This window comes from Thamnophis sirtalis, unplaced genomic scaffold (genome assembly GCF_051295495.1).
Source record: "Thamnophis sirtalis isolate CommonGarterSnake01/CBP01778 unplaced genomic scaffold, rThaSir2_p1.2 scaffold_14, whole genome shotgun sequence".
NCBI classification, from domain to species: domain Eukaryota; kingdom Metazoa; phylum Chordata; class Lepidosauria; order Squamata; family Natricidae; genus Thamnophis; species Thamnophis sirtalis.
In genome coordinates, this window is record NW_028261394.1 from 4,982,927 (window position 1) to 4,995,568 (window position 12,642).

The following is a 12,642-nucleotide window of genomic DNA, read 5'->3' on the forward strand; positions in this document are numbered from 1 at the left end:
GGAGGAATTCTGGGAGTTGAAGTCCACAACTCTTAAAGCTGTCAAGTTTGAACACCCCTGGGGGTTTTTTTTCTAAAGGGTTAGGGGTGGAAGGGTCTTGTAACTTGACAGCTTTAAGACTTGCAGACTTCAATGCCAGAGTTCCTGAGCCAACATGACTGGAGGAGGAATTCTGGGAGTTGAAGTCCACAAGTCTTAAAGCTGTCAAGTTTGAACACCCCTGGGTTTTTTCCCCTAAAGGGTTAGGGGTGCAAGGGTCTTGTAACTTGACAGCTTTAAGATTTGCGTGCTTCAAATGCCAGAGTTTCTGAGCCAACATTTTGGTTGCTAAGTACCAAGCCACTCCCACTCAGTCACATGGCTGGCAAGCCACTCCCACAAAGCAGGCCACACCTACAGAAGAGGTTCTAAAAAAAAATTGAAACCCACCACTGCCACAGAGTCTTTGAGTAAGCCTGGTGTATCTTCTCTTCCAGGCGAGACATGGAGATCAATTCCGTCAACTCCAAGTTGGAAGATGAGCAGGCTCTGAATTCCACCCTTCAGAGAAAACTGAAGGAGCACCAGGTAAGGGAGAGAAAGACAGATGGACATTACTTGTCTCCTCCCACCACCTTTTTTCCCCATAAATCATCTTTTGGCTAACAGTATCCGGTCCCCTGTTGCCATCCAGATTTGGCCACTCTAAGAGGACACATCTTAAGATTTCAAACTACGATACGTCAGCTCAGTTTCTCGGAGCTTCCAAAGTAGCCAAGGGATGGAGTTGATGTTGAACCATGAAAGAAAACATTTAAGAGTTCATCTGGAGTCAGGTTTTGTATGGTCTTCAGACATTTCCAAAGGCAGCTTCATATATGTAATTCTTCCCCTCACCAAGAATTTTTGCTGGGACTTAGTTCCCCAATTTGTTCTGCGGTTTGGAATACGGTTTGGCTCAGTGGTGGGTTTCAAAAATTGCTCGAACCTACTCTGTGGGTGTGGCCTCCTTTGTGGGAGTGGCTTGCCGCCCATGTGACTGGATGGGAGTGGCTTGCCGCCAATATGACCGGATATGAAGATGCCGACGACACTTGTCAGAACCACCTTAAATGACCTCACACACAGCACTGGCATGCATAAGAATAGGATGTAAACTTGTTTTCTAAAAGGCATCTTTGGTTTGCGTTGAAACAACTTCAACACGCGCAATGTTTTGATTGCACCACAAACGCAGTCGTCATCCTTACCTTTCACAGAGGCACTGAGTTTTATAAATAGGAGCATGATAGTGTAGAATAATCATATCCAAGGACCAGTGGTGGGTTTCAAAAATTTTTGGAACCTCTTCTGTAGGTGTGGCCTGCTTTCCGGGTCCACTGGTGGAACCTCTTCTAACCGGTTCGGTAGATTTGACGAACCGGTTCTACCGAATAGGTGCGAACTGGTAGGAACCCACCTCTGGTTTGGCCGCATTAAAAGGTCTCTTAGTTACCCTACCTCCAAACTCTGAATAACAAGAGTCGGAAGAGGCCTTGGAGGTCTTCGAATCCAACCCCCTGCTCCAGCAGGAGACTCAATAACACTTCAGACAAAATTGTTTTCCAATCTCTCCTTAAAAAAGGAATACAGTTGATCAAAAGTGTCTTGACGTGGGTTGAAAGGAATGGGGAAAAAATGAGAATGGCGAGGAACTGAATTGGGCAGATGTGCAGAGGGGAGAGTTGGAAATAAACAGGAATCGACAGGTTGGCTCCAATCACTGAACAGATCGAGGGCAGATCGGCTAACTCAGAACAGAACAGAGTTGGAAGGGGCCTTGGAGGTCTTCTAGTCCAACCCACTGCTTAGGCAGGAAACCCTACACCACTTCAGACAGATGATTATCCAACATCTTCTTAAAAACGTCCAATGTTGGAGCGTTCATAACTTTTGGATGAAAGTTGTTCCACTGGTTAATTGTTCTCCCTGTCCGGAAATTTCTCCTTAGCTCTAAGTTGCTTCTCTCCTTGATTAGTTTCCACCCATTGCTTCTTGTCCTGCCCTCAGGTGCTTTGGAGAATAGCTTGACTCCCTCTTCTTTGGGGCAGCCCCTGAGATATTGAAACACTGCTATCACGTCTCCCCTAGTCCTTCTTTTCATTCAACTAGACATTCCCAGTTCCTGCAACCTTCCTTCCTACTGCTTCACATCTCATGGTGCTTTTGCTCCTCATAGGCTCGAATTGAAGAATTGGAAGAAGAACTAGAAGCAGAGAGATCCATAAGGGCGAAGGTAAATCTATTTCTCCATAATCAAAGCGGCCCATTCGGTTCAAGACAATGGTGGCTATCCTCCTTCCAAACCACTTTAGAATCCTTACACGGATTGTAGGACTGCGCAAAACATTTCAAAATTAAGCTGTTTCTGAAATTGGATTTGGATTAATTAAATTTATAGGCCGCCCAATCCCAAAGGACTCCGGGCGGCTTACAGAAAATAGATTTTAAAACAGAGGAAAACAGATTAAAAGAAGCACATCATGCACCCAGTCTAATCGGGGCTGGACCTCGGTCAAGAGGTCAACAGCCCCAGGCCTGCCAGAATAGCCAGGTTTTGATAGCCTTTCGGAAAGCCATGAGAGTGGGTAGGGTCCGGATCTCTGGAGGTAATTCTCCAGGTCATGTTTGAAACATCCTGTCTGGAATTTGGAAATCATTTGTTTTCAGGGCTTTTGAGAATTTCTAATTATCCCAAAACACAGCTAGAAGTTTAAATCAACCTCTGTTTTGTCAGCGACTCGGGGCAGAACATTTTGATAAAATGGGTTGGATCTTTCCATTGTTCAGCTCAGCCCACCTCAGAAGGTTGTTGTTGGGGGCAAAAGGAAGAAGTATTAAGTAGGTTCACCATTTTGAGTTATTTATGAAAACAAAGGCAGGACCCCCCCCCCCCAAAAAAAACCCAAACTAAATAAATTAAACATTGACTCTGATTTTCTCTTTCCACCTTGCTTGGCTGTGCCTCCTCATCTTTATTTATGGAGCTTTTTAGGACAATGTATTTGGGAAGAAAAAGAAAAGGAAGGAAGCAAGGAAGGACGGGAGGAAGGAAGGAAGGGAAGAAGAGGGAGGGAGGAAAAAAGAAAAAGAAAGTAAGAGAGAGAGAGATGGAAAAAAGAAAGGTGGGAAAGAGAAAGAAAGAAAAAGAAAGAGAGAGAAAGAAAGAAACAGAAAGAAAGAAAGAAAGAAAAAGAAAGAAAGAGGGGGGAAAAGAAAGAAAGAAAGAAAGAAAAAGAAGGAAGGAAGGAAGGAAGGAAGGAAGGGAAGAGGAGGGAGGAAGAAAGAAAGAGAAAGAAAGGAGAGAGATAGATGGAAAGAAAGGAGGGAAAGAGAAAGAAAGAAAAAGAATGAGAGAAAGAAAGAAACAGAAAGAAAGAGAGAAGGAGAGAAGGAGAGAAAGAAAGAAAAAGAAGGAAGGACGGAAGGAAGGAAGGGGAGAGGAGGGAGGGAGGAAGAAAGAAAGAGAAAGAAAGAAGAGAGAGAGATGGAAAGAAAGGAGGGAAAGAGAAAGAAAGAAAAAGAATGAGAGAAAGAAAGAAACAGAAAGAAAGAAAGAAGGGGAGAAAGAAAGAAAAAGAAGGAAGGACAGAAGGAAGGAAGGGGAGAGGAGGGAGGGAGGAAGAAAGAAAGAGAAAGAAAGAAGAGAGAGAGAGATGGAAAGAAAGCAGGGAAAGAGAAAGAAAGAAAAAAGAGAAAAAGAGAGATGGAAAGAAAGAAGGAAGGAGAGAAAGAAAGAGAAAGAAAGAAAGAAAGAAAGAAAGAAAGAAAGAAAGAAAGAAAGAAAGAAAGAAAGAAAGGAGTTTTATACTCCCAACTACAGTCTTCCTCTAGGGGAGATGAGCAGCATAAACATTTAATAAAAGAAAATAACATTAATATCTTGCTTGTAGATTGAGAAGCAACGCAGTGACCTCTCCCGGGAACTGGAAGAGCTAACCGACAGACTTGAAGAAGCTGGAGGTGCTACCACAGCTCAGGTAAACCTCCATCCCTCAAGCTCGCTGATGGCTGTGCCGTGCCCATTCCACAGGCTGAGAAACTGAGTCTCAAAGGAAGGGATCCTTCACAGGACACCCAGCCACCTCTCCCTTTGCACGGTTCTTCAAGCGTTGGAAGTAACGGCGGGTCAGACAATGTTGGGGATTGACGATTTCAAAGGGGAGGCAGGGGGGGGGACGCCTCGTACGCCTCTTATTCCCGCTCTTCTCTTTGCGCCCAGATTGAGCAGAACCGCAAACGGGAGGCCGAGCTGCTTAAGCTCCGGCGAGAACTGGAAGAAGCCGCCTTGCAGAGCGAGGCCACGGCCTCCACCTTGCGCAAGAAGCACACCGACGCCATGGCCGAGATGACCGAACACCTGGAGAACCTTCAAAGAGTCAAATCCAAGCTGGAGAAAGACAAGCAGGTCATGAAGGCCGAGATCGATGATCTCAGCAGCAGCATGGAAAACGTCCAGAAGTCCAAGGTACGACGAACGAACGAAAGAAACGCCGTTGTGCGAGGCTGGGAACCCCAACCTGGATCCTCAACCTACATCTTCTCTTAGTCATCCTCCAACCAAACATAGTTGAATAGGCAAAGTCAGGAACATGGTAGATCTTCTCTGAATCCTGTGATGGATTGAGCTCCTGAATGCAGTACTGTGATGGAATAAGGGTCTGGATTCCCAGAAGGGAGGGACCGCACACCAGAGGACCAAGAGACAGCAAAGTTTAGTTGGTTGGTTGGGAGGGAGAAAGTCAGGTCAGCTCCTCCCTAGAACCTCCGAGGATGTTTTTAATGATGCAAGTAGTTCCCTTCAGCTTGGCAAGATTCTGTCTACAGGTGAGGAATGATAAAGGATATTGCTTAGAAGCCTTCTGACTTCGGCTTCCCCAAAAAGCACGAGGGAGAATCCTGGTCCCGACAAAACCCCTTTTATTAAACGAATGTGAATTCCTCTCAATTCACATCCAGCAAAGGCCGAGGTCAGTCTTTCAACGGAATATTTATTACCACAGACCTTATCTATCTGGGAAAGCTGCCACGTAAATATTTCCCAAATGTGGTGCTGTGCAAGGAAATACTTGGCACGGAGTCTCTGAGATTCACGGACAGATCTTCACACTCCTGAAATGAATGAACGAATGGATTGTTTCCTGCAAAAGCCCCCTCCCCTTTCGCTCCTCTTTTATTTCCTATGGGAGGGGCCATTCACCGTCCACCTGTGACTTTACTCCCAAGTCGGCCCTGATTTCTGAGTTGTTGTTTTTCTCCTGGCAACTCTGTGCATGCGCACATTGGGAACAGGCTCCAGCTGTTCCTCTGCCTCACTGCTGTCTAGTTCCGTAGGCACCTGATCACTGCCAGATGACCTCGGCCCCTTCTCTGCCTCCGACGCAGAGCCCTCGACCGAGCCTCCCCCAGACTCCAGGACTGGCCCATGCTCCTCCCCAACCTCCTCACTGTCCGACTCTGTTGCCAGCTCTGCTGGCGGGCCACAACAAGAAGAGCCTCAATGTGTCTTTCGTAATTCTGGGGGACCGACAAGTACCATACTACTGTTAGTTACTTGCAGCAGAGTCCAGTTCTAAGGATTGCTGTTTGGTTTTGTTGAAATGTAAGCAGGAACTCTGGGTTGTTCTGAAGTTGTCTTCTTCTTTGTATCCTTGCAGATTAATGCCGAAGCTCATGTCCGCAGATTGGAGGACAACCTGGCTGAAGTCAACGCCCGATTGGCTGAGATGGAAAGGAATCAAGCAGAAACGAACGCCGTCAGGAACAGACTCCAAGGTTGGTTTCGTCGGGCGGCCCTCCCGAGTTCCCGCTATTTTATTTTGTTTCATTTTTCATTGCGTTGTCCAACAAGAGCCGAGGTGGCGCAGTGGTTAAATGCAGCACTGCAGGCTACTTCAGCTGACTGCAGTTCTGCAGTTCGGCTGTTCAAATCTCACCGGCTCAGGCTTGACTCAGCCTTCCATCCTTCCGAGGTGGGTAAAATGAGGACCCGGATTGTTGTTGGGGGCGATATGCTGACTCTGTAAACCGCTTAGAGAAGGCTGAAAGCCCTATGAAGCGGTATATAAGTCTAACTGCTATTGTTATTGCTAACTGTACAAATGTTTACCCTGACCGCTAGCAATTCCAGCCTCGTGTCCTTCGTTTCCACGTCCTCGCGTCTGTAGTTTTTCATTCATACCGCAGAGAAATTGTGTTTCCCCTTTTCAGGTAAAATTAGATGCACAATGGGCGGCCTTTGAAGGTCGGGCTTCATTTATCTTGTCCCTTTTTGTGTTCCTCCAACCGCATCGCCAAACTTGGGCGAATGGATTGCCAAACCTTGATGCTCGATTTCCTGCCAGCTTGAAGCAAAGAACGAGCCAAAGCTATGGGTTGCATTGTAAATGAGGCATAGCTCAAGCCATAGAAGAAAGGCAGGAGAAAGATTGTCCAGCTATCCACTGATCAGAGACCCCCCTCTCCCCGCCCGAAATTTCAGTCCTGCTCCCATGCATATAACCCTCACCCATTGGTCCAGTCTTCCACAACCATCACTTTCATAAACTTATGTTCAATCTCCTGAGCTCCAGAGGGTTAACATCATTGCCCAGAAGCTCATTGGTTTCCCTCTCCATTCCTTGGAAGAGCTTTATAGTTCCCGCTGCCTTAAGAAAGTTCAAAACTGTCAGAGTTTTGGTAGCGTGACTATGATTATGAGATAAAACCCCAGGAGCAAAACAGCACACAGCACACAGAGCCTTTAGGCAATTAATAGTGGTTTACATACAAATATATACAGATAAACGCATGATAGATAAATCCCTTACCACTCAGCTACGGACACAAGGAGAGAAATGAGATACATGACGAGAGGGAGAGAAAAACACCCTCTAGTGGCCATTACACACACACATATTGCTGAATCATCATCATTGCATCAACTTAGTTTACAACTTACAAACTTACATCAGCTGGCAGCTATTAAATCCTCATTACCTGACAAAAACATCCTTAAATAGCAATAGCAATAGCAGTTAGACTTATATACCGCTTCATAGGGCTTTCAGCCCTCTCTAAGCGGTTTACAGAGTCAGCATATTGCCCCCCAACAACAATCCGGGTCCTCATTTTACCCACCTCGGAAGGATGGAAGGCTGAGTCAACCCTGAGCCGGTGAGCTTTGAACAGCCGAACTGCAGAACTGCAGTCAGCTGAAGTAGCCTGCAGTGCTGCATTTAACCACTGCGCCACCTCGACTCTTTTAAAGATCCATCTCATCCTGGGTAGTCTTTTTTTTGAACTATTACCATCTGGCAGAAGGTACAGGACAATAAAAACAGGCTGAGAAACAGCTTCGATCCCAGAGCAGTAACTATATTGAATTCTACTGTACGGTGCAATATTATGAGGGGTTTTTAATTCAATTGTATAGAATGTGAAGGATGTGTGTTTTGGTATTATTTGTATAGTTTTCTTATGTACACTGAAGGTGGCATTTAATTTCGTTGTACGAGGTACAATGACAATAAAGCAAACTAATCTGAAGATCATGCTGAGTGAAACATCAGCCAACGAAGTATGGAGAGATGGATGGAGAAATCAATCGATCCATAACCCATTTCTCCTCCATTCCTTTTTTAATCCTTCCCTTGCAGCTGAGAACAACGAGCTGAGCCGGGAGCATGAAGAAGGTCAGTCGCGGCTCAATCAAGTCCTTCGGGTCAAGACATCCCTCACTTCCCAAGTGGATGACTTCAAGCGACAGCTGGACGAAGAATCCAAGGTAAGTTCTTGGAACGATGGGCCCAGCTGCTGATGAAAACCCAAATCACGGAAGACAAGCACAGAGAACTCCAAATGAAGAAGTCCAAACTCGCCTGGTTCTGAAGGTTGAGAATCAGAGCATGCCAAGGCCTCGCGTGTTGATGTTCCTCACATGGGTTTTGGCCACAGATCCCAACATCTTGGAGAAACTTGACCATGGCTCTGTAGGAAGTTGTCCTAAAAGCAAATTTTTGGGACTCTCCTACCAAAAAAAACCCCAACAGATTTTGGCTTTTAGGGAGATGGTCCAGATTTGCCAGAAATTCCGAAATTAACTATTCATAAAGCTTGTTTTCGGAGAATTAAAGAATTGGCTAGTTATGATTTTCATCTGAGGGTTTTTATAAGAGAAACTATAAACAAAGTAAAGGAAACATGGGGAAAGGACATTCATCTGCTACAACCATAGTTATCCTTTGAGCCGAGGTGGCGCAGTGGGTAGAGTGCAGCACTGCAGGCCACTTCAGCTGACTGTTATCTGCAGTTCAGTGGTTCAAATCCCACCAGGCTCCAGGTTGACTCAGCCTTCCATCCTTCCGAGGTGGGTGAAATGAGGACCCAGACTGTGGGGGCGATATGCTGACTCTGTAAACCGCTTAGAGAGGGCTGAAAGCCCTATGAAGGGGTATATAAGTCTAACTGCTATTGCTATTAGGCCCGCAGTGCTGCAGTGGTCAGTCTGGCCAACACCAAACACGACCTGGATTTGATCAAAGAGCAGCTGGAGGAGGAGCAAACCGGCAAAGCTGAGCTCCAACGCTTGGTCTCCAAGCTCAACACCGAAGTTACAACCTGGAGGACTAAATATGAAACCGATGCTATTCAGAGAACAGAGGAACTGGAAGAGACTAAGTGAGTAAGGTGGTAGAGAGCAGGTTGTAGGGTCTTAGGACACCTGGAGACCTGATGAGGGATTCTGAGAAGTTCAGTTGTTGTGGGGAAGGGTCGGACGAGGGATCCGCATCGGAGGCAGAGATGGGGCCCAGGCCCGTCTGACAGTTATCAGCTGCCTTCGCAGTCGGAAATCAGTGGGGCAGACGAACAGCTGGAGCCTGTTCCCAGTGTGCGCATGCGCAGAGCTGCCCAAGGCAAGAACCACTAAGGAAGCAGGGTCAACCTGGGAGTAAAGCCACAGGTGGACAGTGATAGGCCTCTCCGATAGGAAATAAAAGAGGAGCGAAAGGGGAGGGGGCTTTTGCAGGAAAGAATTTATTTGTTCGTCAGTTCATTTCAGGAGTGTGAAGATCTGTCCGTGAATCTCAGAGACTTTGTGCCCAGTCTTCCCTTACACAGCACTGCGCTTATTAACATATTTACATGGCAAGCTAGATAAGGTCTGTGGTCATAAATACTCCTTTGAAAGACTGTTTGCCAGGCCTTTGCTGAATGTGAATGAGAGGAATTCACATTCGTTTAATAAAAGGGGTTTTGTCGGGACTAGGAATCTGCTTTGTGCATTTTGGGGAAGCCTAGCTGAGAATATCAGTGATATCTAGAAGGTTATCATCATTGTTTGACCCATCTCGTATCTGGGGCATTTCTTCTTCTTCTTTTGGGGTCTGCTTGCAGGAGAAAACTGACCGCCCGTCTTCAGGAAGCAGAGGAAGCGGCTGAAACTGCGCAAGCTCGAGTAGCCAGCATGGAGAAGTACAAGCAGAAGCTCCAGATGGAAGTGGAAGATCTAACTTTGGATCTTGAAAAGGTAAAATAACGAGGGTTGAACTGGTGTTCCTGGGGATGAGAGCCTCTTCTTGGCATCGAGCCCCAACTGACCAGGTTTGCACGATGCGGTATGGCAACGCTAATGAAACCAGATAAGGTTTATCGTCATGTGTGAACTCAACAAAGAAACATTGCAAGTAGGCTTATAGTTAGATCTTTCTCATCTTGGAAGGGGGTGAGGCCACATAAATGGATTTTTTTTCCTCCTGGAGGCTTCATAGGCAGGTTGGAGAATTTAGTGTTTAGTTTAGTGTTTAGTGTTTTTTTGTAGTTTTTAGTTTTTTTTTTAGTTTTTAGGTTTTTTTAGTTTTTAGGTTTTTTAGTTTTTAGGTTTTTTAGTTTTTAGGTTTTTTAGTTTTTAGTTAGTTTTTAGTTTTTAGGTTTTAGGTTTTAGGTTTTAGGTTTTAGGTTTTAGTTAGTTTTTAGTTTTTTAGTTTTTAGTTTTTAGTTTTTTAGTTAGTTTTTTAGTTAGTTTTTTAGTTTTTAGTTTTTAGTTTTTAGTTTTTTAGTTTTTAGTTTTTTAGTTTTTTAGTTTTTTAGTTTTTTAGTTTTTTAGTTTTTTAGTTTTTTAGTTTTTTAGTTTTTTAGTTTTTTAGTTTTTTAGTTGTTTTTTAGTTTTTTAGTTTTTTAGTTTTTTAGTTTTTTAGTTTTTTAGTTTTTTAGTTTTTTAGTTTTTTAGTTTTTTAGTTTTTTAGTTTTTTAGTTTTTTAGTTAGTTTTTTAGTTTTTTAGTTTTTTAGTTTTTAGTTTTTAGTTTGTTTTTAGTTTTTAGTTTTTTAGTTTTTTAGTTGTTTTTTAGTTTTTTAGTTAGTTTTTAGTTTTTAGTTTTTTAGTTAGTTTTTAGTTTTTAGTTTGTTTTTAGTTTTTTACTTTACTTTTACTTTGTACTTTACTTTTTACTTTTTTACTTTATTGTCATTGCACATCGTACAATGAAATTAAATGCCATCTTCAGTGTACATTATAACTATAAAAATAAAAACAGAAAGCACACATCCTTCACGTTCTATATAATTAAAATTGAAAATCCGATACTGCCATTAATATTGCACTATATTGTAGAATTCAATATAGTTCCTGCCCTGGGATAGAAGCTGTTTTTCAGCCTATTTGTCCTTTGTTTCTGTTTTATTTTAAAACAGAAGAGCAACAATTGGATTTGTTGCAAAATCTTAGAGATGTGACTTTGGAGGGCTCTAGAAAGAGCAAAAAATGGATTCCCCCCAAAAGGGCTAGGATTGGCCACTTCTGATTTAATACGATGATTTAACCTTATCCTATTACCCAAAATGACGCCACCAAGATTAAACGGTGAACCACAAATGATAGGCACCCTTGGTACCAATAAATATCCTGCCAGAGGCAACATCAGTACCAAAGAAGTTGGTTTTATCAACTCATAAAGTTGCCATGGTGAGGGAAAGGTGGGGAGCGCATTCCACGCATACCTTCGAGTAGAGTCGGATCTTTCATTACCACAGCAGCCTTGTGAAGCGTGCACCTCGTTGGTGAATGTGATTTATGACACAGACTGAGGACAGGGAAGAAACAGGGGCAAAGTTCAGCCATAATTAAAACGTGGTCAGATCTGACTGCAATGTGGTATTGCCGAAATGGTGCTCCTAATAAATGACTGGATTTTTTTTCTTTTGAAACTTGGCTTGAGGCTCATGAATTTATTAGGGCATCTTTGGGAAACCTGACGGGTTTCTTGTTAGAAGGAACCTCAGAAACAGAGAATGACGAAGACCGAGAGACAAGGCTTGGAGCGCACGCAAGATCATCCGTGGTGGACCTCAAGGCTGAGAGTGACGCTTGTCTTCTTCTCCTTCCCAGTCCAACGCAGCCTGTGCTGCCCTGGATAAGAAACAACGGGCCTTTGACAAGATGATGGCTGAATGGCAGCAGAAGTGTGAGGAGCTCCAATTGGAGGTAGACAATTCCCAGAAGGAATGTCGCATGTACATGACGGAGAACTTCAAGCTCAAGACGGCCTATGAGGAAGCCCTGGAGCAGCTGGAATCCGTGAAGAAGGAAAACAAGACTCTTCAGGGTGAGTTCAGGTCGTCCTTGACGAAAAAACGTTCATTTAGCAACCACTCAAACTTACAGCGGTACTGAAAAAGTTGACTTTTACCACCAGTCCTCGCGTTTAGGGCCACTGTGGCATCCCTGCTGTCATGTGATCAAAATTCGCGACCTTGGGAAGTATCCTAAATGCCCTAGGGTCATGTGATCATTCTTTGGGACTTTCCCAGCTGGTTTTCGACAATAATAATAACAATTAGAACACAGCTGGAAAGGACCTTGGAGTTCTTTTTTTTTTTTTTTTAAAGATTTTATTGGTAAAAAGAAAATACAACATCCATAACTTGTAAAAAACAATACAACTACATTTCGAGATATTCCCATACTATCAAATCATTATAAACATCAAAGGTTAGGTATCTTATTCCTTCCCTCCCTCTTCTTTTCCCTCATTTCTTCTTTTCCATACCCTTTTCTTCCCTCCCCCCCTTACTTCCTTCTCCCCTGCCTTCCCTCCTTTCTTTTCTCCTTTCCTCCTTTCCTTCCCCCTCCTTTCCCTCCCTCGGTCCCCCCTCCTTCTCACATACCTTTCCTCCTTCCCTTCCTCTTTCCCTCCTCCTTTCTTTTCTCTTAATCTCCCTCCTTTCCTCCCTCCTTCCTTCCTTTCAACTCTCCTTCTCTCTTTCTTTCCCTCCCTCTTTCCCTCTTTACTACCCTCTCCTCTTCCCTCCCTCCTTCCTCCCCCAGTTTCTTCTCTCCTTCTTTCTTCCCACCTTCTTTCCCTTCTCTTCTTTCTCTTCCTCTTCTTTATCCTTCCCCCCTTCTTCTGCCTTTCCTGTTCCTCTCCTTTCTCCTCTCCATCCTGACTTCCCTACTGTCCTAGACCTTGGAGTTCTTCTAGTCCAGCCACCTGCTCAAGCAGGAGACCTTACACCATTCCAGACCAGTGGCTATCGAAAACCTCCAGTGTTGGAGCATCCACAACCAGTTGTTCCCCTGGTTAATTGTCCTCACTGCTAGGATGTTCCTCCTTAATTCCACATTGCTTCTCTCCTTGAATGGTTTCCAT

The 12,642-nt window shown here is 44.2% G+C and overlaps 1 protein-coding gene across 1 annotated transcript in view; it reads left to right on the forward strand.

Annotated features, from left to right (window-relative positions):
* The window catches only part of MYH16 (myosin heavy chain 16), a 55,029-nt gene that overhangs the window by 33,844 nt on the left and 8,543 nt on the right, over positions 1-12,642 (forward strand). Inside the window, 9 exon segments of the mRNA XM_087728847.1 lie at positions 477-567; positions 2,198-2,254; positions 3,912-3,998; positions 4,241-4,486; positions 5,676-5,793; positions 7,656-7,783; positions 8,480-8,676; positions 9,394-9,526; positions 11,382-11,598. Of these exon segments, the coding sequence (XP_087584973.1) occupies positions 477-567; positions 2,198-2,254; positions 3,912-3,998; positions 4,241-4,486; positions 5,676-5,793; positions 7,656-7,783; positions 8,480-8,676; positions 9,394-9,526; positions 11,382-11,598 (1,274 nt within the window).